Raw genomic sequence first — 27,765 nt, 5'->3', positions numbered from 1 at the left:
GAATCACTGCAATGTGGTTTTATTTTATTTGCTCATTGTTTAGAGTGAATAACTAAAGGTATCTGGACTGTTTGTGTAAAGGATTCAAATGATTTTCAAATATGTGAATAATAAAAGTCTGATTATTCATGTTGAGTCTGCTTCTCTTTCATTTTCTCTCAACACCAAGTGTTTCTGTGTATGTGTCACTGGTGCTGTGTTTTTGCACCATCCAGTACATTTGTTCCTCAAACATGGAGTCAAAAACTGATGTTGGATCAGCATCGGTGACCAGCGAAGAACTGGCTGCTATTGAGGATGAAGAGGTTCTCAACAAGATGGTGAGCCGAGGATTTGTGACTTTAAGTTAGTTTGTGTCTCACTTGTGTTTATCATACAGGGTTGTAAGAAAATGTATCATTTAAATCTTGTGTATTTGCTGCAATGGAGACTTTCTTTCATCCCTCTGACACTGAGACACTGAGCCCTTTGACACAGGCATTCACTTTAACAATGGTTTGTCTTTTTTAGCTGGATACTGCAACAGATTTTGAAGAGAGGCGAATGCTACGTGCTGCATTAAGGGAGCTGCTCAAGAAAAAGAGAGGTCAAATCTGATACTTGCTCCCATGCAACTTTGCCATCGTACTATCTCCATATTCACCTTCTAAATTCTCCGTCATCTCTCATCAGATAAGCGGGAGCAGGATCGAGGGACGAGGCAGCAGGACATAAGGCAGCAAGGCCTGAGCAAAGGAGGGAAAACAGGCGGGGCCGTTAGCATAGGCAGAGCATCCATGACCCAGCAGCCACCAGCCAACAGTACGTTTATGAAGTCCCCTTGTGATATTTTACGTTTGATTTAAATGATTTGAGCTTGCTTTGACTCTCTGCATCTTTTTAGGGCATTCAAGTCAGGCCTCTCCATCAGCAGGCAGGTGAGTCTGGATTTGCTCAGTTTGGGCATGTTTGGGTTCATGAACTATACAGAGCAGATTTTAAATAATTTAATCCCGGAAATGCCCTCATAATTTGCTTGTTTTTACTGATCTTTTTACTAAATGTTGGCTTTGCATGCCAAACCACTTTTTGAAACTTAAGGCATATCCACAAAATGTTTCATGGTGTGAGGTGAATCTATTTAGTGTGGTGTCACTACTGAAGCCGGGCCGCATCACTGTCTTACATTTATAATGGGAGCTCCATTGCTGCAAAACAAAGTATTCTTGTGTGTTAAGTAATCCAATAAGGAAATAAAAACGTTTTTCTTATGCAAAGCATTTCCCAGGTTAAAAGATGAGATGAGCCATACTTTCTGTACATGCGGTGTGTATCTTCTTGTCTTCGTTTCTTCTCCTCAGCGAGGCCAGTCCCGCTGTGGCCTCAGCTCAGAAATGTCCTCCTGCTGCAGCACCCAACGTAAAAAATGTCAAACAGATGCTTCTGGACTGGTGCAAAGCCAAAACCGAGCCATATGAGGTAAACAGGCCCTGACTCTCTTTGTGTTTGAATTATTGCCCAACGGAGCTTTACATAGCTCTGCTCCTTATGGCTCATTTTCTTGCCACTATTTCTTCTAAACGGATTCCCCTCTGGTATGATATAGGGCGTGGACATCCGTAACTTCTCCTCAAGTTGGAAAGACGGTATAGCCTTCTGCGCCTTGGTGCACCGCTTCTTCCCCGACGCGTTTGAGTACTCAATCCTCAACCCCAACAAGCCAAAGGAAAACTTCCAGCTGGCTTTCGACACTGCAGAGTGAGCTGTCATTCCTTATATCAAGAGGCTGATGCATCTTGTCTGGAACAAGCTCCAGCAGTGCAGATAAAAAAAAAAGAAAAAGACTTCACAGTTCTGTGTCATAGCTTGTCTCAAGTAGTTTGTCAGTGGCACTTTCTCTTTCTCTCTCTCTCTCTCTCTCTCTCTGCAGGAGGCTCGCTGGCTGTGCCCCTCTGCTGGACGCTGATGACTTAATTCGGATGAAGGAGCCCGACTGGAAGTGTGTGTACACGTACATCCAGGAGTTCTACCGCTGTCTGGTGGAGAAAGGCCTGGTCAAAACCAAAAAGCGACTGTAGAGTCTGACAGCTTTTATGATTGGCAGTGGTTTTCAATCTGTACAATGAATACACATATAAGCATGAGCTGAGGTCAAAGAGATATTAGTATGCACCTTTTTCAAGTAAATATTAACATTTTGTATGATTTAATGTACCTGGCTGACCCACATGTTACTGTAAGTCAGAGCACCACATGTGCAGTATTTGTATGAGTTTGAATATGCAGGGTCTTGTGGGTGTCTGCTCTCAGTGGACAGCTGGCTCTTGGGATCAGTACATTCCACTGAGATTACACATCTGCATTAATCCCCGTCAGAGCCATAGAGACTCTGGGAACAAATGTTATCATGATGCTGTGGAGGGCCTGAGCCTGAGAGTATTGCAGACAAATTTAATAAATTTCCATCCCATTATACATGCTGTTGTTGTCTAACTATAACTGCACTGTAAAGTTATTTATTTGCCTGATACATTCTTCAGCAACTTCTTGTGTTTTATTCAAAACTATTCGGCCAGGATGTAAATAGTTAATATTTGTGTTTGCCTTGAGCTTGATACTTCACATTTAGAAATAGGAGCATTAGGATCAGCAGCAGCTATACAGGGCCCGGGAGCTGACATTGGTTGAAGGGCTGTACAGGTCATGTGATGAATAATTTATGAACTAAACTAGAACTAAAGCTACTATAATAATAATAATTGCAGGGGTTTTTTTTTAATCAGGAGGATACTTAAATACATTTTTACAGGCATTTTACAGAAATTAAATTGTAGGCCTATAATCTCTCCACACACAAAGGTTTTATTTGCAGCCTTACTTCATTGATTGCATATTACAGATAGCTCTGCCAGACCGGCATTTTAATATTGGCATGCTGATCAATTCCCCTACCAGTGACGCACTCATGCCAGATTAATGCGTCACTGAGAGGACAGATGCTCAATTATTTCTGTCCGGATGCACTTTGGCAGCTGATTTTTGTTTTGCTTTTCATGCCCGCCCCCTCAGGTAGGTAGAGAGAGAGAGAGAGAGAGAGAGAGAGAGAGAGAGAGAGAGAGAGAGAGAGAGAGAGAGAGAGAGAGAGAGAGAGAGAGAGAGAGAGAGAGAGAGAGAGAGAGAGAGAAGAGAGAGAGAGAGGAGAGGAGAGAGAGAGAGAGAGAGAGAGAGAGAGAGAGAGAGAGAGAGAGAGAGAGAGAGAGAGAGCCTGAGCGCGCGTGATGGGTAGCTGAACGGCCGGCCGGTGTGCAGGAGGTGCAGGCGGGATGCTGGCCGAAAAGTGCACAGCTGTTCCGCTATAGACAGTGACGAGTAGGATGAGGTGTGATCAGCTGTTGTCTCTCCGCGTAAACACCAACATGAAAGAGACCGGTCGCATCACCCGTGACCGCCTCCTGTCTTGACAGCCCCGCGGCGCGCGGGCTGCACCGTGACGGAGGCGTCCGCTCAGGCTCCCGAACAGGTCGCATATCCGTCCTGCAGGCTGGCTGGAGCGGGCTATCCGCGGACCATACATCGTGGTGAGCCTTTGTGTAACATCTCCGTCGCGTTGATTGGCGTGCGAGACGAAAGCGGACTGATGCTGGTTCCCTCTGTGAGATCACCTTTGCGGTTCACCTTGGAAATGGAATAATAATTTAAAAAAAAAAACGCCTGAATGGTAAGACAGATATTTTCACGAGGATGGTCTTCACTGCAGCTGCGTGTTTGTGTTGCATTTGCATGTTTAATTGTGCTGTGTGGTGTTCTTCGTGAGTCCATGCTCGCAACCTTTGAAGATAATGGAGCTGTCATTCAGACTTGCAGCCTCATGGACTATGAATGTGAAAAAAGGGCCCACTTGTACTGTGCTGCTCTGAAAGTTGCCTTTTTCACTTTTAAAGTGAATTCATTACCAACCTGCTTATCGCCATTAGCTCAGGTTACAACTGTGGTCACGTGAGATGCTCTGTTACTGAGATAGCCTCATTTGCATTTCATGAATGATTAACAGAGGTGTATAATTTCTGAGTGGACGGGCACATAAACAAGATGGTGGGAGGAGAGGCCCTTGTCCTCCTGTCTTCCTCGTGACCTACACTGTGTGTTGACATTGTCTGATGTGCTTCTTTATCTGCAGCGGTGTGTGAATTGAGCCCCGAGACAGAGACCAAACGTGTGACACGGAGCGGTAACCCGCTTCACACTGTGATGCCATCGCATAATGATCAACCACAATTCTGTCTTGTGCTTCGTAAAAAAGGGTCAGAAGGCTAATTAATGTTGCTAGGCAACAAGGATATATTCTAGGATGGAGGTACAAAGTTAGTTCCTCAGCCCACTGGTGGGAAATAATTGGGTACATTTTCTCCACTACATCTATCTGACCATTTAAACAGCAGATTCAAATTACTAATGTAAAATAGAATCCACAAATGAATTATGCTCCGCAGTATAATGTAGTTATCACCTTTAACAGCTGCAACAGAAGCGTGCACATTAATGCATCCATTGTTATAATGTAATGATATTTAAGTTAATCTGAAATGGGCCAGTCTCATAATGAGTACTTATAGTTTTGTTACTTTGAGGTTGTTTTGATGCTAAAACATTTGTACTTTTACTTCAAATGCAAGACTTTTACTTGTAACAGAGACATGAACACTTCTTCCGTCACTGCCTCAGCCCTATTGCCTACTCATGCTAACGTCATCAGTGATGCCTGGGCAGCATGAGGTGGACAGGTGCTCAATATAATGTGATGAATTCTCTCAGCTTCCACTCAGTGCAGGCAAACCCGTTGCTGTTGCACCGGTGTGCCAAAGACTCACTGACCGGTGATGAAAGGCAAAGAACCCTCCCTGAAAGCATTGTCTCGCTTTTATGTCAAATTGTCTTTCCTTTCAAACACTTTGAAGATAAACGTAATAAATATCCACATACTGCCTGTTGCAGGTCGATGGATCTCATGCAGCAGAAACAAATCAGCCCTGACCCTTGTGGACTCAGAGTGCAACCTGGACCCTGCATGTTGATCCAAATCGGTTCACTTCCACAGTTCACGATCCAGGAAGCACCTCTCATCAGCCCATCAGAGGAGCTCAAGAAACAGCCTGGATTGAGCACCATGCAGGCTGCAGCTGCACCTGTAAAGGTGACAGACCAAATGCAGTCAATGCCGCCAAAGTCTGGCACCGCCCCAGTAACACTGGTAAGCATAAGCCGGCCGAGACCGACTGCCCTCGGAACTAAACCGGCTCCAAAATCGACCAGAATCTCAGTGGACCCCTCCAAGGAAATAGATTTAATCCCAGCTTGTATCCCAGGACCTCAGAGTGCCAACGTCCTGTCACATTCCCTGACAGAGTCCTCCATCTGCCGTCTCAGTCCTCAGAGTCCCCGCAGCCCTCAGTCTTACGCCAGCCAGCCTTACCTGAGCCCTAATCCTGGCCTGCCCCATCCCAATCACAGCCTGCCCTCTAGCCCAAAACCAAAGCCCAGTCTCAGTCCTCAGCCTCAGAGGGCCCCCTCAACTGGGAGCTCCACACAGAAGCAAGTGCAGTCTGAGAAGCCAGGTGGAGAAAACAATGACTTCAGGTGAGACAATTATTAACACCTTTATTAAAAGATGTGGGTTAAAATGATTCTGTACTGTGAATGTTGTTCAGGAGCTGTCCTGCAGTCAGCTGATGTGTCCAGATCATGCCACATAAATCAAAGCTGCACATGTCACTCAGAGGAGATGATGAAGGAGAAAACGTGTCTCAAGGTGTTCTGGAGAGGCCACTTTTAGGACTCTGGCGTTTGCTGCTGAAAAAGCATCACAGCGATGAGCTATGTTATGTGGAAATGAGATTTTGCAACAAACTGAGAAAACAAGATTATTTAAATAAGAAATATGTGAATTAGGTCACATTAGGACATGAAAATAAACAGCCACCTCTCAGACCGTATTCATGTAAGTGCTTTTAAAGTTTTCAAAACAGTTCAGTTCAGAAATGATTGTAAGCAAACATTGACAAAAAACATTGTTATAGCATTTGAAATGAATGGAAAGAATCTCAAATCCTATGGTATGCTTTTGAAAAAGTCCGTACTGTAAATAAATGGTTTATATTCTGTGTACTGATAACAGTTATTTCCATGAGGATTACAGCACAGATTATGTCCTCTTTCACAGTATTCAACATGATCGATTGCAGCATTTCCACTGTTTCTATTCTCTGACAGGGTGTACATTGTCACATGGAACGTGGGATCAGCGGTCCCTCCAGATGACATCACCTCTCTGTTTGGACCAAATGTTTCAGATGGGAGTGTTGACATGTTTATCATCGGGTAAGCAAGTATTTCCACCCGGCTCAGCAGTGCCAGGGAGACAGCCGCGAGTGCCCACTCAGTCATCTGTGTTCATGTTGATGCGTCTCCGCCTGTTACCCATCACTGTCCTTTTTATTAATGTTTCCTTCTTCACTTGTTGACGACATTTCTCTACTTCTCTGGCACCACACAGACTCCAGGAAGTCAACTCCATGATAAACAAGCGACTGAAGGATGTTATTTTCTCAGATCAGTGGAGTGAGCTTTGCATGGACAAGCTGAGTCCTTTTGGATATGTTTTGGTCAGTAAGGAGTTACATTTCTTCACATCTTTCTTTTTTACTCTTATCCTTTTTTTTGCCATTATAAAGTCTAGTCTTCATCTGTCCCATCCCTGTAGGTGGCGTCCCAGCGTATGCAGGGAGTGCTGCTGCTGGTTTTCTCTAAATTCTACCATCTTCCATTCCTCAGAGGGGTACAGACTGAGAGTACACGCACAGGGCTTGGGGGATATTGGGTACGTGTGATGCATTGAAGAGCGCTACACTTAACTGAGATTGGTTACGTTCCTAAATGTGCAGTGGGTTTGTGTCAGTGGAATTTAGGGGGATGGGGTATAGAAATGTGTGTGTGTGTGTGTGTGTGTGTGTGTGTGTGTGTGTGTGTGTGTGTGTGTGTGTGTGTGTGTGTGTGTGTGTGTGTGCGCCCTCCTGCCAGAAGGCGCGTGCATGCGTGGGTGCATATGTCAGTGTGACCTTCCTGTGCGTGTTGATGTCAGCATCACCCCTGGCTTGCTGCTGGTGCAGTCTCCTTCCCTTTGAGGTCAGTGCAGCAGCAGGCTGTCTGGCTTTCTGGTTCTGTGACTCGGTTCAGAAAAAAGCATCCTGACTTTGTCCCTGAACACAGATACGGTTGACACATGCTGGCTCAACGTATTTATAAAAATATTGAATTTTTTATGCTAACGGCCTTGCATTTATATAGCGCCTTTCTAGACGTTGGACCACTTAAAGTGCGACACACTATAGAAGAGCCGGGGAACGAAAACCGCTGTCTTTAGGATCGGCCAACGACCCGCTCTGTCTCCTGAACCACAGCCCCTCTAAAGGGATCCCTTTCACAACATATCCCATCTTTACCCTTTTTTTTCTCATACAAAGGGGAATAAAGGGGGCGTCAGCGCGAGGATGACAGTGTTTGGCCACCCAGTGTGCTTTCTCAACTGTCACCTGCCAGCTCACATGAGGAACCTGGAACAGCGGATGGAGGACTTTGAAAGCATCCTGCAGCAGCAGCAGTTTGAAGGAGGCACTGCCACTGGTGTGCTGGACCACGAGTGGGTGACATATTTTTTTTTAATGTATGACTTTGATTCATTTAGCTGGAGATTAACCACCTATAAACAATGCATACAGTCATACATAGACTACTCTGTTTAAGTTTTGATTTGCACCTGAATGCCATATTATATGTTTAAAAGCTCAGCTATCTTAAAAGTCTCAGTATATGATCTTTTATGTGTCTTGAGTTTCAAGTCACACATTTTATTTGACCAAGAATATTTCAGCTTTCTTGGGATAGCAATAAACATGTAGTAAAATAGATTATATAAAAACACCTTTACTAATGCCTCTTAGAAATAAAAAGAAATAGCATCCTTCCTTTTTTAAATAGAAATGTGTCCTTATGCGGGGGTTTGTTTTCTGTCCCCAGTGTCGTTTTTTGGTTTGGGGATTTAAATTTTCGTATTGAAGACTATGACATCCATGTGGTAAAATGTGCCATCGACAGCAATAAACTGCCACTTCTGTGGGAGCGAGATCAGGTGAGGCATTTTAAATAATTCGCCCCTTGACTTTTCTTGAAGGCTTTACGCCACCTTTTGTCTTTTGATTACCAACTACGGCCAGCAGGGGGCGCTGAAGCACAAAGTGAACAAATCACTGTCCTTTTCATAAACATCCGCTTCTGTCAGGGTGAATTAAATACACCCAGGTGTGTGACCTGCTTTTCCTTTCTCATCATTTGTCTACTCCACAGCTCAACATAGCTAAAAACACAGAGTCCATCCTTGAAGGCTTCATTGAGGGACCACTCAAATTCCCACCCACCTATAAATTTGATGTGGGCACTCATACTTACGACACCAGGTTCGTCCAGTCGTAAACTTCCCCCATCAACATTTATTTTTCTAGAGGCCAAGGCCTGTCAAACTGTTGCTGCCCACCATGACAGTCTGTTCCTTTTTGACTTATTTTCTGTCAGTACAAAGAAGAGGAAACCTGCCTGGACAGACCGCATCCTCTGGCGCCCTCGTCGTACCGGCTCCCCAGTTCCTACCCACAATGCAGCGCTGCAGCGGGGTCTGACCTCGTGGTTGGGTGGGGCGACTAAAGTGACACAGCATGTGTACCGAAGTCACATGGGCTACACCATCAGCGACCACAAGCCTGTTTCTGCCTTATTCTCACTGCATGTGAGGCAATATTTACTTAAATTACACTAAAAAATTGACATCTCTCTTTGTATTGCCGTTCTATTGAACATTCGTGTGCTCTTTTTTCTAGTTCCCATTCAAGGTGGATATGCCCCTGGTGGAGCTGCAGGTAAACAAGGAATGGTGTAAAGTCTCAGACGCTACAGTCAGATTCACTGTTGCAATGACTTATCAGCGCAGCTCATGGGACTGGGTAGCAATATACAAGGTAATTATCTGATTGTTTTTGCTCAAAAGCTCAGAACAAATTCGTACAATTTGATGCGTCAGTGTTTGAAATTATGTTCATTTGTTTCTTCTGCACAGGTCGGATTCAGACATCACAAAGATTACCAGGCATACATATGGGCCAAGGGAGAGCATGTAACACAGGTCAGACTCTCACATTCACTGATTTAATTTGTGCAGCAGCTGAATTCAGGGGTCACACTCACTTTCCGTTAACTTCTTAGGTGACGTTTTTAGAGGAGGATTTGCCGAGAGATGACTGTGAATACATCCTGGGTTTCTACAGTAATAATATGAACAGCATTGTTGGACTGTCAACACCAATACAGGTAACACAAGTCAGATCTCACTGCTTCTTATGATATATTCATCAATGGCTAAATATATGATATGTATATGTATGTGGACACCCAAGCATTACAGACATATGTGACTGTTGCGAGGAACCTCCACTCTTCTGGGAAAGATTTTTCTGACCTGTCTGCAGGGACAAAAGGGTCACGTCTAGTTAGTAACCCTTAATATCCAAAGCTCTCGTGAGCTGGTTGAGGTGAGGACTTGACCTAGAATGGTTGTGGTTAGGATAGGTCGTCGGGCAGCGAGTCACGTGAGCGTTTTCGTACGTTTCAGCACATCTAGGGTTATCTAGCTCCTGCAGACACCCGACTCAAGTTATTTGGTCCCAGTCTCAAGCAAGTCAAGTCAGGTCAGGTCATTCCACTAATACTTTTATGGAGTCTGAGTCAGGGCTCTACGCAGACTCGTCAAGTTCTGCCACACCAAACTGAGAAAACCAGTGTAACCGGAAAGAACTGCAACAAAGCTGAGGACATTGTGTGCTGAAGCATTAAGATGTCCCGAAATCAGAGGTGGAATGTATTTACTCAAATACTGTACAGTTTTAAAAAGAGTCAATTAATCCAAGTCAATCAGTAGAAAATAAATCAGCGATGATGAGTGTGTATGAAATATGATGCATTGGCATATGTTAACCTGTCAACAGTATATAAAGTAGTTACAATTAACTCCACCTCAACTATCCAAAACATTAAAATGCTAAACAAAAAAATGATAATTCTTTAACATAACTGATTGGGTTATTAGTACTTTAACTTTTGATACTTTAAGTAGATTTAGCTGATAATGCTTCTGTACTTTTACTTTCGTAAAAGTTTGAATGCAGCACTTTTACTTGTGGTTGAGTATGTCTACATTATAGAGTTTCTGAAGGATATGACGAGGTGTACTCAAATACTTTTGGTCATATAGTTTCCTTTATCGCAACCTTGCTAATACCCTTATCTTCTCTTGCATTCTCTCACCTAAACAGATCAACATTCCAGTCCACAGCCCCACCGCGCATCGCTCCGACTGCTCCGACGCCAGCTCAGAAGACGACAGCACTCTGGTTCTGCTAGTTCCAAACTCCCGCAGCCCAAGTCCTAAAACCGGAAAACACAACCATCGGCATCGTCGCAGCCGCAGCCCGGCTGTTTCTGCTCTTTCCACCAACCCCCTACCCTCCCTGCAGAGCCTCAGCCTCAGCCCTCGCTCCAAAGAATGCCAGACTTGCAGCCGCTCTCCTTGCTCTGCTTCTAAGAAGGAGCGGCTGGTCTCCCCCGACACCGTGTTGTCCCCGGCCATCAGCCCTCTCAGTCCCCGCAGTCCCCGCAGCCCCGTGTCTCCAGGCGGCGGGGTGACTGCACCGGAGGCCCTGATCGCTGCCATTTTAGGTGAACACAGACCAGCTCAGATTAGCCCCACGGGGGCCAAACAGATAGGGAAGACAAGGGAAACAGACACTGCATAGAATATAACCAACAATAGCTAAAAGGAGGTGCTGTACAAGGGGAGCAACGGCAATACCCATGCATTAGGTGTCTGATCCCACAATGTCGCTGTGCTCGTAGAAGCAACACATCCAGTGACTCCTTGTGTAGTTTGTAAACATTCCACATCGTAGCCATGCTGTTCTCTTTCTGAATCTACCATCAAGGCATACACTATGTGTATCTCGGCGTCAAAGATGTGTCCAGACTCCCGACGCCAAGTGCTTTTATAGACTCATAAGCTATATCATACGTAAACAAACCTATTGAATGTGAAACCAAAGTCACAGTAAACCTGTGACGGATGTGATCAGTGATTACTGACAGCAATATGGATCCACGTAGACAGTCTCATATCAAAATAAGGACCCTGGACCAGACGTATTGATGGTGTCATAGTTCACATCAAAGTGTGTGTGTGTGTGTGTGTGTGTGTGTGTGTGTGTGTGTGTGTGTGTGTGTGTGTGTGTGTGTGTGTGTGTGTAGGCAAATGTGTTACAACAAATGTTTGATGATGGTTTAAACTTTTAACTCTACAGTTCTTGGTCTGTATTCATAAAATGAATCTAATGTATCAAAGAAGAGAGATAGAGCATTTCACCACCTCAGTCAATCTGAAATGTACATGTGTCCGTGTGACTTGAACAGTAAATCTTAGAGCAATGCTCTTTTTCTTAGCAGCTGTTCTATAGAGATCAGTGAGTGGGTGTTAAGGCTAATGTGTTTGTTTTGCTTCAAGAAAGATATGTGGCAAGTATTTGTGTGAGTGTGCAAATAAAACAAATAAAAGAAACTATTTTGTGTGTACATATGAGCTCAAGTCATATAATGACACAATATTTACTTCAGGACAGCAGCAGAGGGAAAACAGCGTGTCCAGCATGAAGCCATTCGATATGTTGATGGTGCTTCATGCGGACATATGCCATGAAATAATCGGACAATTTTTAACAGCACAACAAACTGTCAATCTCTTGGATTATCCATGCAATTAGTCAAGACAGAGAAGATCTTTAGGCTTTCTGCAGAGACGTGTATATGCATGCACAGTTTATGGTTTGCATTGATGTTTGTTTTCTAGTAAATCACTCTGGATTAAAAAGCAATCTAAAAACCAAAGATGAACACAAGAGAGAAGAAGACAAAGACATTGCACATACACTGGAATCATCCACTGACTAATGCACGAATTAATCATTATTACAGACCCCTCAAACAACTGCCACTGAGTATTTTTTCCTCTCATACTGAGTAGAAATGTTTGATTCCTATGATGTTTGGAAGTGAAGGAGGTGAATACTGATGTGAAATAGTACTCTCACCACTAAAGGCTTCCAAAAACCCTTAAAATAGGCAAAATGGCTGATACTTTGACCTCTTTGGGCCCATTACGGTCCTTAAAATAAGTGAAACCCTATATGCACCTCTTTAGGCCTCTAGACTTGTTTAAAATAAATCATACTTTAATGTTTGCAGGCCTGGGAAATTCCTCCAATAAAGTAAAATGAAGCCTCAATGCTTACGCCTTCAAGTCTACAAATCCCTATAAACCTTAAAAACCAGCAAAATACTGCTGTTTATAACTTGATATCTGATCTATTCAATTATATTTGTGGACTATTTTATCATCATTTTTTTCAATCTAATTATTTATGCTTCATGCTTTTTTTTGCTTATTGGTTTTGAATATCATCCTAATGCTTGTCTTGGCCTTTGTCAAGCATGCAATTGACACTCCGCCTTGTCTTCAAGCTCCAATACATACTTTAAACAAGGGAAAACTTGATACTTGCATCTGTTTAAGCCTCTTGTTCAAATAAGTGAGACAAACCTGAGAATGAAACATGTCAGGCCTCTGAGGCCATAACCTGCGATGATGCATCAGAATCAGCTTCATTGGCCAAGAATGTGTCCGCATAAGTAATTTAACTGGATTTATGTTGCTCTGTGTACATAGTCCGAAATACACATGCAACATAAAACAATAATATGTCATGTATACATAGTATTTGTATGGAGCAGAGAGCAAAGGGTGCTGGAATAAGGAGTGATGTCGCAGGTTGCATAACAAAGTAAATCAACATTGAGCAGCGTTATGAATTTAGGACTTTCCTTAATTAGAGCGACGCCCATCTGCACCACATGGCGTGTGCGCAGCAACAACATTGGCTGCAGAGAAACGACTCGAACGGGCTGAAGAAGTTGTCCCGTCGTATAAACACAGCTGTCCAGTCCCGCTCTGCACTCTGAGCCACGACGTGAAGTGACGTCCTCACACAGTGCGCGTGAGCAGGAGACCCAGGTGAAGGCTGTACAACCCGGTCCGGTTGCCTCTCCCCGTGTATCTGGACGGTTAGCTTGTCGGCTAACTGTGTGCTTGTTGGCTAAAATGAACGGACATGAGAACGGTTTCCATAACAACTCGCTCATCGATGAAGACTGCTTCCTCTTCACGTCTGAGTCCGTCGGAGAAGGACACCCAGGTGAGTCTATGCTGTGTACCTGCGCGTAACAAAGAGCCCGACAGTCGCCTGTTAGCCTCTGAAACATGGTCACGAGAAGTTACTGTTCGCTCAGCGTGTTGTTGTGTCATTCCCGCTGTCAGTCGGAGTAACGTGGACCCACCTGGTGGGAAAGTTTCACAGATACGTGTGTCTCCGACCAGACACACTAACGAGAAGAACTGCGAAGTGTTAACAGGCTGGGGAGTCGTTCATGTTCAAACTGTGGACGTTAAGTGCGGCTTAAAGCGGTTGCATGCTAACAACACTGCTGCTAACGGTTCAAGCTAACAGGTGTTACGGTTTAACAGGCGACCCTGTTAACTGGCGACTTTCAGTCGTTTTCGTAGTTACGACAGCTGTTGAGAATAGGAAGACAACATGTAGCTGTCCTCGTGAAAGCCACATTGTTTAATTTGTATATGTATTTAAGAAGGTTTGACACTGTATTGAACAGTTAAACAACACAGTATTCACGAGGACAGTTGCGTATTATCTTGAAAGTCCCCAGTTCGCACGGTCGTCTGTTAAGCCGTAACACCGGTCGTTCAGGTACCGTCGTGTCTGTTGGCGCCTGTCACTCACGTGTAGCTCCACGCTGCTGTGCTCCAGGAACTCGCTACACGAGGTTTTTGTCTCTAAAAGCAAACGGCACGAAACCGTAAACGCGTCTTGTGTTTAGTGTTCTCCTTAAGTAAAGACCGTGTGGCTACTTGACGCCAACGTACGGTGTTGCATCACTTTAATATCACCTGCGATAGATGTGACGCATCAAGTGTTGTGCGGTCAGAAATAAATATTTCTTTGGACGGAAACTGATTCTTTAATGTCCTCTGTATTATGCTCCATATTGTATTACAATCCAAGTAATATGCCTTAAAGTATGTTCATAAGTGAGTAATAAGCCTACTAATGTGCAATAAAAAATTCTGTTTCTTGATTTTCTATGTTCAGTTACACATAACCGTCATGAAGTTAGGAGTTATTGCAGGGCTTAGGCAGAATTAGATTGTTTTAGCATGGTGTCCCTAGTAAACTGTAACGTACGTTTTGACGGCATTGTGGTGACCCACATACGGACTGTGGGAGACATTCACCTAAGGGCTACTGTGCCTTTTTTAAGAGCTGGTGGGGTTTCCGGGGTCTGGGTTGGTTTTGTTGGTTTGGTTTCCGGGAAGCGTGGGGTTTTGCGCTGCCGCTATAGTACTGCACAAGTATTGTACATTTTATGTGGAGCTTGAGTAAACTATCTCGACTGCAACTACGCCTACTGTCTCGCTTTTTCCCAACTCTACACTGGGATCACGTCAGGGTCACCAGTGGGTGTGCATGTGTGCATGTGTGCGTGTGTGTGTGTGTGTGTGTGTGTGTGTGTGTGTGTGTGTGTGTGTGTGTGTGTGTGTGTGTGTGTGTCATTCAGATACTGCCGAATTGCAGAGCAATAAAAGTGCCTGAAGAGATCTCCACTAATTATACACTATTGTATTTGTCCTGTTCCAGTAGCACAGCTTTTACAGGGGGCGAATCAGCATCAATATTTTGAATAAATATGGAAAGAATTTTCTCGACTGGTTGAACAAGACAAAGCAACATATCTGTGTGTGGTTCATTAACAAATGCCTTAATACATGTTCATTTTAAAAATAGCTTATTAGTCTCTCCTTGCCCCAACATATAACCTCATTAGTGCAAAGTAAACTAATTCTACATTTTTATATTTTTAGTGGAGTGAAACTCAGCTTGGTGGATAATCTGTAAATTTAAATATATATTAAACACAAGTTTTCTACAAAATGTGCATATTTATCCAAGAGCAAAAACTGACTTATTGCCATATTTGCATTGGTGTTTACAAGAGTTTTAAAAATCTCATGTGTTAATCCACAGATAAGATTTGTGACCAAATCAGTGATGCCGTGTTGGATGCACATCTCAGACAAGACCCTGATGCCAAAGTAGCATGTGGTAAGTCTTTAGAAAGCTCAGCAGGCTGACCATAGAGGTTGGTGTTTTATTAAGTGTTCAATGTTGAAATTTTGTTGTCCACACAATCATGTAACATATTGCATCTTTTTGTTTTTGAGAAATACTTTCTCATCTATCTTGTGGTTCCTGTGAGGTATAATCCCATTTAAACCAAATTGCACCGGGAATTTGGGGCCAACCTGTTTAACCAGCGAAAGCCATGCCACCATATCAGTGAGAGCTCAAAGCCTTTAAGTGTAACAGTAGATGTCTTCACCCTGTACACCGCAGGTGCGTTGTTTCATGTTGTGTTGGACGTAATGCAACAAAAGCTTGAGATTTTAGTGATAGAGCTACAACAATTTGTCTATTAATCAATTTAAAGACCATGAATAACCAGAGACTTTGATAATTGATGTGTCCTTAATTCCATTTCACCTCTGTGTTCTTAATAATCTATTAGTCTTAGTCTTACCCTTATCCCTCACTGCATGACATTGTGTTTCAGAGACTGTTGCTAAGACGGGGATGATCCTACTGGCGGGGGAAATCACCTCCAGGGCCAACGTAGACTACCAGAAGATTGTCAGGGACACAATCAAACACATCGGCTATGATGACTCTTCCAAAGGTACAGTGATAAAACTTTGAAGCGGTTAGTGTAGTTCATTTGCATTGCTCTGATTCAGCATTGCTCTGTGCAATGATTCAAGTTTGTCAAGAAATATTAAGATTTACATATCGCATTAAATCTTCCAAAGGGTTTCATCAGTTCTAGGGAAGTGGTCGCAGAATTATCAGAATATCTAGTGAGAATGATCACTGATTGCGTTATTAAAAAGTAAAAAAAAAAAAGTCAATTATTGTCATGATACACTGTGAAGACTGAAAAAAATATAATTTAAATGTTCATAGCCTTTAGGGTTTGAGTGGCTTGGTGAGGATTAACAAGGGAAACTATTTCCTAAAGTTCACTTGTCTTGTTCTACAGGCTTTGACTATAAGACCTGCAATGTGCTGGTGGCTTTGGAGCAGCAGTCCCCCGACATTGCTCAGGGTGTTCACCTGGATCGCAAAGAGGAGGATGTGGGAGCTGGTGACCAGGTGTGTTGAGTGTTCATATACATTTGTGTTTCTGTTTGATCCACAGCTGGGTAACTACAGCCAGAAATGTGGCGTTAACCAAGTTCTTGATGTTATGTTACTTTTACCTCTTCATGCTGGGATTTGTGACTGCACCTCTCACAGGGTCTGATGTTTGGATATGCCACTGATGAGACTGAGGAGTGTATGCCCCTCACTATTGTCCTGGCTCACAAACTCAATGCCAAGATGGCTGAATTGCGCCGAAATGGAACACTGCCGTGGCTCCGACCCGATTCCAAAACTCAGGTAGGACAAGGAAACGGGGCCTCCATTTCCACACAGTCCATCGGCTTTACTTATAAAACACTGAATCAGAATGACCTTTTATTGGCAAAGTTTGTGTGCTATGTCAAGGAATTGGATTCCTCCTGGAGTATTTTATTTCAATGCATTTTCTTTTCAAATATACATTTTTAAAGACATTGTGCAGAGACAGATTGCTAATACTGTAGATAAGCTGCGTCAGTGACTACTTTCATTATCGGTTGATACTTTTATGTTTATTTTATAGGAAAACATTAAATGGCAATTTGCAAATTCAGAGTGAGGCCAAAGTGACGTCTCGTTTTATCTGACTTTGAGTCCAAAAACCAAATCTATTCCATTTACAACTAAATAAATCGGAGGAAAATACCTCCTAGCATCAAATATGTTGCAACTCTAAAGCTGTGTTCACACCGGACGCGGCGCGAATTTGCGGCGCGACCAGATTACATGTTAAGTCAATGCACAGACGCGTTAGGTTGCGAAAAAGCGTATTTTTCGTCGGGCATCGCGATAGAGGTGAAACGGTGTTGCAAATATTCGCAACTCCGCTTTTTCGCCGGCGTTCAAATATTTCAACTCCAGCGAATAATTCGCATGACGCGGAGTTGCAAAAGCCAATCAGCGTTGAGAAGCTCCGCCCGGCATCACCGCCGTTACTGAATGAAACTGCTGGTCCGCCGAAGGAGCGCTGGAAACGGCTTCATTCAGACACTCGTCCTGGAGGAGTCAGAGCTGTGTGTGACTACGGATAATATTATGAACCCAGACACGGGGGCGGTTGATGTTCCGCCGTGTGTGGGACTTCCTCAACAAGTATAAAGCAGAACTAGTGGTTATTTACCTGGTGGATGAAGGAAATAGTAAATGTTTTCAAGACACAGAGATAAGCCCCGCCCCCTTTCCCCAGCGATGGTTGCAAAAAAACGGATTAACCACAGAGCGAATTTTTCACCTGCGGCGCGATATAGGCGAAGTGGCGTTGCGAAAATTCGCAACTGTTTTGGTGTGAACACGGCATAAGGCTTAAAGGGGATTTTAGAAAAAACTAAACATACTTTTAGACATTACAATGTGGAGGTATTTACAAATGTAAAGAGCATTACACTGTAATTTCTTTAAAAAAAAATTGTAATTCCTCTTGTTTTTCACCTCAGGTCACCATTCAGTACAGACAGGAACAAGGAGCCATGGTGCCGTTGCGTGTCCACACCGTTGTGGTCTCAGTGCAGCACGATGAGGCTATATGTTTGGATGAGATGCGCAAATGTCTGAAGGAGCAGGTGGTGAAAGCGGTGGTTCCCAGTGGCTACCTTGATGATGAAACCGTATACCACATGCAGCCCAGTGGACGCTTTGTCATTGGAGGACCGCAGGTGAGACAAGACCGTTTGAAAACTGTGTACCTCTTTAATTCTCCTGCACAGTCACATCAAGATAAGGGAAATAGACAGATTTCAGTGAACACATGTTATGGTACATTCACAAGACCAAGATGAAAAATGCTGTCCATAAATGTTTCTGTCAAAATGAACATAATCATGTCAATCAAAAACAATTTGTCTTAACTGTACATGAACCTCAAAGTCCTGTGTTTCATCTCGCAGGGAGACGCTGGTCTGACTGGGCGTAAGATCATTGTTGATACTTACGGTGGCTGGGGTGCCCATGGAGGCGGAGCCTTTTCTGGGAAAGACTACACAAAAGTAGATCGCTCTGCAGCCTATGCTGCCCGCTGGGTGGCCAAATCTCTTGTGACGGCTGGGCTCTGCAGGCGTGTGTTGGTCCAGGTGAGTGTACAATAAGTCACAATGTTCCTCCAACTCAAAATGTTTTATAGAGTATCAAAGACTCGAGCCTTGAAGGCATCTGTTAAAAGTTGTTAGTTTCCTACACGCAGAGAGCAGCAACTGCACTCGGAGTCGCTCACACTCCATCCTGTTGTCTGTCAGATTCCACTAAAAAGGTGATTTGTGAAGTTTTTTTTCTGCTCTGAAGATTTGTATTAAACAAACAAACAAACTGTTTGTTTGTTTCTTCCTTCATGTTGGTAGTTTTTTTATTGTTAAAGACGCTACCATCCATGTGTATATTTGTCAGGGTGCCTCTAGAGCCCAACTGATACAGAATTTGAAGGCAGATATCAATATGAGTATACAAAATGCAATAACAATATTCAGCCACACAATAACAATGCCTTAAATTGGGCTGTCAAGTAATTATTAGGCTTGCTAGTTTTTTAAATGTCTCCTGTTTCAGAAAGATGTGTAATGTGTGCATAATCTGCTTCAGGTATCCTATGCTATTGGAATTGCCCATCCACTCTCCATCTCCATCTTCCACTTTGGGACCTCCCAGAGGAGCGAGAAGGAGCTGCTGGAAATTGTGAAGAAGAACTTTGACCTCCGTCCGGGAGTCATCGTGAGGTATCCTGTGGTGTCGAATGTATAGATTTGAGCCAACAAACATGCAGTTATGATAATGTATGCTTCAGGTTTCTATAAATGATGTATTTTTTCTGTCTCAGGGATCTTGACCTGAAGAAGCCAATCTACCAGCGCACAGCAGCTTATGGTCACTTTGGCCGTGACTTATTTTCATGGGAGGTGCCCAAGATGCTGAAATACTGATCTCCTCCTCCTCCTATCTTTTGAGCGAAGCGGGCCTTATGTGCACTACAGATAAACCTGTCTGTCTACTTCCATCCTTTCTACTCCTCCCTCCCCTTCCTGCTCACACACACAGCCACATAACCACAGCCTCTACTTCATAACAAATATGCCCTTTCTCCACCTGTTAGTTCTGTAGACATCTTGATGAGATAACAAAAGTATTTCAGTTGCAGATATTATATGAACACGTATGTTGGATAAATTGTGCGTACAGATTTGAGCAGTGCTGCCCGCTTTTATTCAGCTTTGTGACATTGCTGGTTAAGAATGGATTGACTTGATCTCTGCAGTATATATTTCAACCATATTTATAGCAAATTTACAGAACAAGCAGATGGGTATTAACCAGTATTGATGGTGTTTTGTAAAACATGTCTGGTATTCCTCTTTTTAAATTCAGAATCTCACTGAAGTTTGTATACAACTGATCAGTGGTTGGAATCCCATTTCCCATTTTGCCTAACTTTGTTGGGTGATTGCCAGTCTAGCGTTGCAAATACATCATCTCCGTTCCCCTCATACTACTACCCTCTGTTTTTGAAATGGTGATGGAAGAAAGAGGGACAAACCCTTCTCAATTTATACAAAACCTGCTCATTTCATTATTTGTGCTGTCCCTTCAGGCCATTTTTTTTCTGACGTTTTACAGAGAAGTCAGAAGCTGCTAATGACCTTGTGCTTTTGTTGGGCTGCGTAATGAAATCACTACATTTTATTTATTTTGTTAGTTTAAATGTCATGTGAATGTTCCATATAATGTTAAACGTGTCGATGTTCTACCAAGATCTAGACACGGTGCAGTACTCGCTTCCCCCTACATGAGACTGACTCTGGGTGTAGTTACAGAGAAACCCGGCTCAGTCACCTCTGGGTGGGGGCTGCCTTCATCCCATGGCTAAATCATACTTTCATTTGGAGAAATGTTTGAGACCTAACGGTTTGACCAGCAAGGAAGGACAACTGAGTGACGTGTGCCACAAGTGTTTGTATTCAAAAGCCGTTTTCCTCTGTCGCACATTGTCCCACTGCTCTTATTGGCAAGACCTGCTGTGTGAAGCTGGTTTAGGCAGAGAGGATTAGTTACGGATGGGCGTTGACCTCGAGTAGTTTGGGTCAGGATAACCAATCAGGGCAAAGGACTCGAACAAATCAGGGAACTAGTACCTCGTTGAGCATGGACGCCTGGCTAATCCTAGCGCTTGAATGCTGCACAGGCCGGGTTTTGCTAAGAAGAGCAGTGGGATTCATAATGAGGCTGTCCTGACAGCTGCAATGTGAAAGGTGAATTGGCATGGAAGAACATGAAGAATAGAGCCAAAGACCGACCAAGACGGTACACAGTCAGCATAGTGAATGTAAGACATCGTATTACTGCTCTCGTCTTCTCAGCAGAGAAGAGAACATGGGACCATGAGAAATGACTCACAAACATAATCGAGTACGTTTGTGGATTTTGAATCTTCCACTGGAATTGCACGGCATCATTTGCTCTTAGTAACCAAAAGTGGGAAGGCCTCTATTTTGATGTTTAGGAGTTTCCGAAATGAATGTTGAGCTTGCAGCTTTTATTTTTATTTATTAATTTACTTTTGAGTAAAGTAGTTTTTAAAAACGTTCTTTACACTCTACCCAAAGGATGGTACAAGTCTCGTATTTCCTAGTTCATTTGAAACCCCGCTGATTTTTCTCTGCCGTTGTTCTTTTTAAGGCTTTTTTTGTTGAGAGCTGAGTGAGGAAATTCAGATAATGAGAGAAAAGATGTTAGCCAGGGACTCGGGTCAGATATGATGTTTTGAATACACATGATATGCCTCCAATGCTTCCCCAGTTGCCCTTCTCCTTGACCTGTATCCTCACAATATAGTTGCAGAGTTAAGCCTAAGCCAGCTGTAAGATTGAGTGAGGTTGGTATTCATCTTAAAATCACCAGTTGGTACTTTGTCTGAGCTGTGTGTGCAGTTGGTGTGTCTAAACATGTCTTCATCATGTAGCTAGGTGGCACTATTCCCTCGCATATAATACAGAGTTAAGATTTTATTTTTTCTCCTCCGATAACATTGATATCTCGTCTTTAATTCGGGCTGAGTGTGCTGAAGAGAAAGCTCAGATAGGATCCGCTAGAGTGGTGCTGAGAGCATTTTAAGTAATCTCTGTTTGAGTGGTCGTCTGGTGAGATGACTCAACCTCCCAAAGATCTTTTTTTACAATATGTTTGCATCCTCCAGCTCCTCCACAGAAAAGACCAATGATTGGTTGGTGTTGTACAGAGAAACCAGCCTGTTTACATGGTCTCCTGTGGGGGGTTTGCAGGATTTATTTTATTTTTTGGGTTGAATCATTTTTTTTTTTTTTAACTATTAGAAGTAAGTCTGTTAGTGTGGCTGCTGAATGTGAAAAAAGTGCCTTTTCTCATTTTCTGCAGTGCCCTTATCTCCTGCCCCAAATATCTAACACCTTACCTGTTGAATCCTCTCTGTGTCTACCTTGAGGTTACTAATTCCCCCTTCAATAATTCATACTGAGGAGTCTGATTTGTGGTGTTTCTCTCTCAAACCCTTTAAAAAATAAACTGCACTCTTCTCTGTGCTCATTGGCTGGGCGTTTGGCTATTTATTTTGTATCATAAAGCAGATTCAAGTAATTTCTTGTGTACATTGCAGCAAACCTTACTTTATAAACATTAAATATTATTTAAAACTATCATTTGTATGTGAAGGTTCTGGCCAACAACAAATGTCAAAATGTTATAGATAGAGAAATGGTAAAACATGAAGGTGAAAGTATCTAAAGATGGCTATATCTTCAGGCTGAATATAAAATCATTGATTATTTCTATTCTAGATTTTATATTTGTAATGATTAACGGCAGTGATTACCTGATACACACCTTTACACTCAATGACTCAGTCACTTTTTTACGTTACAACTGCAAATGCTGAAGTTCAGAAACTTTGCCATGGAAGTGGGACATTTGCTATAAACAGGTTTAGGATTAAGACCAACAAAATACAGTGCTGATGTGAAACTGTATTGGCATGCCAGTGTATGTCAAATTAATTTAGAGAAGATACATGATAAATGCTGCTTTATTGGTAAAAGAGAAGACCGATCCAGTGATGTTTATTTAACTACATTGAGTCAGATAATTCTTCTGAGATAATCTGACAGGAAGAAACCTAAAAGTGTGTGAAGCCCTTCAATTTTTTACATGGAGGTGAGTACAAGTTTTAAAATAGAGACGTCTAATCAAGTATACAGGATATTTGTGCAAACATCTTTTATACAAAAAATATAATTTTCATATCTGATCCACATGCCGTTTAATAGAGTTCAAATAATCTTTTTTTAATTTTTTTTCAAACTAAGTCCTGGTTTTATTCTCTCAATGCAGACAGTATATACTAAGCGACATTTAAAAAAAAATGCAGTAAGATATCAAATCAGAAAGAAATATTCTCAAAGAATGCCACAGGTGTCAAGAAGCAGTATGATTAATATTTGCAGGTTGATGTTGAACGATCTGGATCGTCCATTGGGACACTGAGCTTGACTCATTTTTTTGGTCCGCCCTGAAATAAAGACATTTGGAGACATTTATTTGGCATTGTCTGTTCTAGTTTTAACAAGGATGTACGTTCTCACAAAAATCACATAACATTCTACCTACCGTAACGTTTTAAAGTGTGTTGAGTGGCTTCCAGGCAAATTTCTGACAGTAAAACAGAGTCTGCATGAAGTGGACAAAGTGCAAACATGATCACTACTTAGCATTCAGAAGCTAACCAAGTTTACTGCTTGGTAGTCTTTTACTTACTCCGCATTTGAGGGCAGTAGTCACGTCTCTGCACCTGTAGGTTGCCAAAGTGCATGGGTCTGAGAGGGCAAAAAAAAACAGAGGCCTTTGTTGAAAGACAGCAGATCAGTTCTGATGAAACATCCTTTATCAAGTCATCATTTGCTTCTTCTAGCTTCTAAAGAGATGAATGGCAAACAATCTTCATTGGTTAAAAAACTGCTGGAGGGATAAAGTAAGTAATTTGAAGATGAAGCCCTGCACACATCACTGAAGGAGCGGCAGACTGACCTACAAGAGGAGCCTCCTGCCCCTGACACAGGTGGATGAGAGCGCAGATGGCCTGAGGGGTGGCGTAGCTCAGGATCGCATCCAGCACCGTCTTGCCGAACTTGCCAATCACGGCATCGCACTGATCTCGGTAGGAGGAGGGCAAAATATGACAAATCTTCTCCAGCAGCTTGATCACGGCCTCCTGCAGAAAGGGAAAGGTGCATTGTGTCACCCAAAGGTTGTCAGCGCTGTCTAGAGGCATTTATACGTGTCTGTGGTTGTGCAGGACAAAGAGATGCTGTGTTTGTCCGTGTGCATGTGTGTTCCTTCATTGCATGAGCGTAACTCACCTCAGTCCTTTCTTTAGGGAGCATGTCCTCCAAAGTCTTGATCAGAAAAACACAGAAGGAGCATTGTGTTGTGGTCTGCACCTGATTGATTCAAACAGTAGAGGGAGTAAAACACACACACACACACACACACACATATATATTATTTTCAAATGTGTTTCTCAAACTTGTACTTTACTGACATTTTCCTTTTTCACAGCAACCTGAAGGATCTCCTTGACAAAATAACGGAGCAACTTCTCCTGCTGGTCACAGAGTCCAATGACTTTGCAGACCTCTGCTGGTTTCTGCAGAGAAAGAGATGTGTTGAGGATAGACATCTCATCAGGACACTTTCTATATTTATTTTTCTGGGAGACTCAACTAAGAATACAAATTCAGCATGAAACCTACTACGACTCCAGCAAAGAAGTTGATGACCAGTGGAAGCATCTTCTCCACCTCTTCTTTGCAGAGTTTCGCAGTAGCCGGTGGTGCGGGCAGGTGGTCACACAGACTTTCAATGCCATCCGTCATCTTTTTCTGAAAAGAAGCGCTAAATGAGGTGGTGTGTGTTCTTTACACCTCAGGATGATACTATATTCATATTATTGAGATCAATCTAAACATAGTTTTTGATTTTAGGAGACGTGCAACAGTATTCAGAGGTCAGAGGAGTGAGTGAACACTTTAAGTGCTATTGCTAACATACTACATTTGTTTTGTAATTAAATACATAATTTCCTGCTAAGATTACATGAATTGTGGCAATGTCTTTAATGAATCTGAATCTTTTCTTAATTCGCATGGTTTGGAATGGAGATTTACAGCACCTGTTGAAGTAGCAACACATTAAACAGACAATAAGTAGATATAGTACAATGTCAATTGCATTTAATCTTTTACAGCTGTGCAATCCCAACTGACGTTTTCAGCCAAATAGAAATTGACGTGAGTGAAATTGTTAATAAAATGTATTCTAAAAATGAACCAATTTAAGTTGTCTCTCTTTGGGATTCCCCACAGACCTGATGAAGCTCAGAGGAAAGAGGATCTTTGAGGTCAAGTGAGAAACAGAAACTGCCTGTGAAATTTCATTTCAACTTTTAGAAAATAGAATTTGGCTGTGCACCAAAAATAAATTGGGGATGTGCATGATTGATTTTCACTGAATGCACCACTGATAATCATTGTCATTTCTGAATGTGAAGAATGAGCTTCAACTGATAAAAGAACAGGTGTTTTTCTGCCACTATTGTTACTCACCTGGAGGTCAGCGTTGGAAAACAGGTCAGCAAGGAGTTGAAATATTTGTGTGCAGTCCTGGCAGACGTCCCCAGTCTGATTATAGAGTAAAAGTCACATCATGAAAATGAACACAAAAGTAAGACTTACACACAGAGATTTAAGAAGGGTACTTTTTAAGGTTTATTGTATTTTATGAGGAAGAAACGCATGTGTGGCTGCACTAGTTCTTCTAGTTTTAAAAGTGAAACTGTAAAAACAACATGTGAAAGTTTGTACTTCAATTATTCTTTGAGTGAAACTGTGCTAAATTGAAGACACTTCCTGATTTTCAAGAAATGCAAATCTCAGTTCTCACTGTGACGGTTGAACTTCCATACTGTACCAACCTATGACATATTATACATTTATGTATTCATAACATAGACTTGCATTTACTTTTACTTTGATACTTTAAATATGTTTTGATGATAATACTTTACACAAGTAGGATTTTTAATTAAGTACTTTCACTGTAATGCAGTATAGTAATGCTGTATAAGAATAATTCTTCCACCACTGTAAAAATAGGATGTTAAATGCATTATAACACACTTTTAGCACACAATATACAAAATTATTTAATAAACCATTTCTTTAGAATTAATGGGAGGTCCCTGAATTTCTTGTACTTAAATGTATTTGTTCCTTGAAGTAATATTTGTTGTTTGGTAAGTCGTCTCCAGTACATTGTGAATTGATGGGATAAGGTATATTACACATTATACTTTGAAGCTGTGCATCATAAAATATGTCTTTTGTTATTCAGATTGTGCATGCAAAATATAACAATGAATATAAATGGTAAACTTACTGCTCTCAGGGCATCTGGAACATTTTGCAAACCATCGATGTTGAAAGCCGAAGTCTGAGCTGCAGGGGGAAATATTCATCAATAATAATCTTCACTGTAATGTCTCATCACTTTTTACTATTCACTTCATAATTCATCATCCTAGTACAATTAAATATATTCTCACCACAGCCTTGAAGACAAGCGAAGAGAAGCAACGCAATCTTGAGCAAGGCCATCTTGTTATTTTCAGGCTTTTAGTTGAATGTCCTCCTTCCTGAGATCTGCAGGGAACTGAGAGTGTACTGAAGCTTATATCTGTCAGGGCCCACCACAACCAGACTCTGATTGGGGGCTTGATAATGTGATGCGATGTGTTTTCAGCACAGCGGAACTGTTTTTTCTCGATACCTCACTAAGCTTCTCGATACCTCACATGCTTCATATTCAGTTCCTCACACCAAAGTGCAAAAACCTGACATTCTTTATTTGAAAGATTATGATGTTTGATTGCAGATGCACTGTAGTTATATTCAAAATATGCAGTGGCTGCATTGTGCCACCTACATTTTGGTTCATTTAAATTGTGAATTTGTAGATATTTTTGGGAGTTTTTTCTGTCTAATATTTGCCACAATGAAATGTATCTCAGGACAATCATACAAATCCAACTGATAATGAAACCTCCTTTGCAGCGGTAACTAGAATTACTTGTATGTCCACCTGGTGCACACTGAAGCTAGAAATTGTTTCACAAGACCATATGCTGATTTCTTAACCAATTCAAAACCAATCGGGGGGGATGACTGAGCAAGTGTTATTAAAAACTGTAAATCATAGCTTGTTTTATGAAAAAAAGCCCAAAACTGCTGTATTTGGATTATTGAACACCATAAGTATTATTCAAGTGAAATTTATGGTTTGGTACATGAGAAAATTAAAATGTCACAGATGCGCAAATGTGCCCCAATGCAAATTTTGGAGACCTCGTCTGAATTTTCTCTGGGCGGCCCTGAAACCTTTTCATTTTTGCTGTGTCATCTTCATTTACTCTTAACCAGTAACATATAGACGGATATTTACACATCTGAACAAAATCTTACACGTGTACCTTTTATTATAACACCCAAATTATTCAAATTAGTTTGGGAATGCAATTTTCGAGCAGAGGCCTAACAATAGGTTGGTTTTCAAAGTGTTATCTCAGTTTTGGTCGGAAAAACTCACGATTTTATGATTCCCTTGCTTTTAAACATCCCCCTCAAAAATGAAAGGCAGTCGGTGTCCCATCAAACCTGTCATCCTGAATCTCATGTCTGGGTTGATAACTGCTTACTTCTGCTTGTAGGTTATTATGGTTTAAAGCCCCAACAATGTGCAACAGTTTTTACTGCAATAGCTTAATTTTTCTACAAACCAAAAGGCTCAGAAAAAAATGAAAGATGCTTCATAAAGTGCTGCACGGTGGCAGCGTGTGTTCCCCTTCAGGTTCTAATCCAAAAAAAAGTTTAGGTTAATTGCTGACTCTAAATTGCCCGCTGAATGGTTGTCTGTCTCTGTGTCAGCCCTTCAATAGTCTGGCGACCTGTCCTGCCTTCGCCCAATGTCAGCTGATCGGCTCCAGCTCCCCCACGACCCTGAACTGTGTAAACGGTAAACGATAATGAATGGATTATATATAAACACAACAATTGTACATAAAGGAGCTTTATAATTGTTTAGGGATGGGAATACCAGTCGGTCGGTCTGCTGATCATTCTACCACTTTGGTCTGGACTGAAATATCTCAACAACTATTACATTTATTAAATAGAATGTCATATTTATTACGGAAACTATAGGCATGTTAAGATGA

General features: G+C 42.1%; 4 protein-coding genes across 4 annotated transcripts; 3 read left to right on the top strand and 1 right to left on the bottom strand.

Moving 5' to 3' along the window:
* Positions 1 to 233: 233 nt before the first annotated feature.
* Positions 234 to 2,438, top strand: smtna (smoothelin a; the record flags this gene model as incomplete). The annotated part of the gene is made up of 7 exons (XM_079234956.1): positions 234 to 320; positions 511 to 586; positions 673 to 801; positions 884 to 917; positions 1,341 to 1,458; positions 1,586 to 1,737; positions 1,910 to 2,438. 7 exons carry the CDS (start codon positions 234 to 236, stop codon positions 2,055 to 2,057), a joined length of 744 nt encoding a protein of 247 aa, XP_079091082.1. The 3' UTR covers positions 2,058 to 2,438.
* Positions 2,439 to 4,975: 2,537 nt separating this feature from the next.
* Positions 4,976 to 10,871, top strand: inpp5ja (inositol polyphosphate-5-phosphatase Ja; the record flags this gene model as incomplete). Its single annotated transcript, XM_079234954.1, has 12 exons — positions 4,976 to 5,613; positions 6,247 to 6,354; positions 6,530 to 6,638; positions 6,737 to 6,853; positions 7,497 to 7,672; positions 8,050 to 8,161; positions 8,377 to 8,486; positions 8,602 to 8,812; positions 8,904 to 9,041; positions 9,140 to 9,205; positions 9,286 to 9,390; positions 10,392 to 10,871. The coding sequence occupies 12 exons, from the start codon at positions 4,976 to 4,978 to the stop codon at positions 10,869 to 10,871; spliced, it is 2,370 nt and encodes a 789-aa protein (XP_079091080.1).
* A 2,408-nt stretch (positions 10,872 to 13,279) lies between these two features.
* mat2aa (methionine adenosyltransferase 2Aa) lies at positions 13,280 to 22,023 on the top strand (the record flags this gene model as incomplete). The annotated part of the gene is made up of 9 exons (XM_079235333.1): positions 13,280 to 13,373; positions 15,279 to 15,356; positions 15,865 to 15,987; positions 16,348 to 16,460; positions 16,605 to 16,748; positions 17,924 to 18,142; positions 18,374 to 18,556; positions 19,059 to 19,192; positions 19,294 to 22,023. The coding sequence occupies 9 exons, from the start codon at positions 13,280 to 13,282 to the stop codon at positions 19,394 to 19,396; spliced, it is 1,191 nt and encodes a 396-aa protein (XP_079091459.1). The 3' UTR covers positions 19,397 to 22,023.
* A 611-nt stretch (positions 22,024 to 22,634) lies between these two features.
* On the bottom strand, positions 22,635 to 26,149 carry sftpba (surfactant protein Ba; the record flags this gene model as incomplete). The annotated part of the gene is made up of 10 exons (XM_079234953.1): positions 22,635 to 23,007; positions 23,106 to 23,165; positions 23,253 to 23,311; positions 23,523 to 23,706; positions 23,855 to 23,935; positions 24,037 to 24,141; positions 24,248 to 24,376; positions 25,100 to 25,174; positions 25,932 to 25,990; positions 26,098 to 26,149. The coding sequence occupies 9 exons, from the start codon at positions 26,147 to 26,149 to the stop codon at positions 23,115 to 23,117; spliced, it is 795 nt and encodes a 264-aa protein (XP_079091079.1). The 3' UTR covers positions 22,635 to 23,007; positions 23,106 to 23,114.
* Between the last annotated feature and the right edge of the window lie 1,616 nt (positions 26,150 to 27,765).

This window comes from Taurulus bubalis (assembly GCF_910589615.1).
Source record: "Taurulus bubalis genome assembly, chromosome: 19".
Classification (NCBI taxonomy): Eukaryota; Metazoa; Chordata; class Actinopteri; order Perciformes; family Cottidae; genus Taurulus; species Taurulus bubalis.
This window is presented reverse-complemented; position numbering and strand designations above follow the sequence as displayed.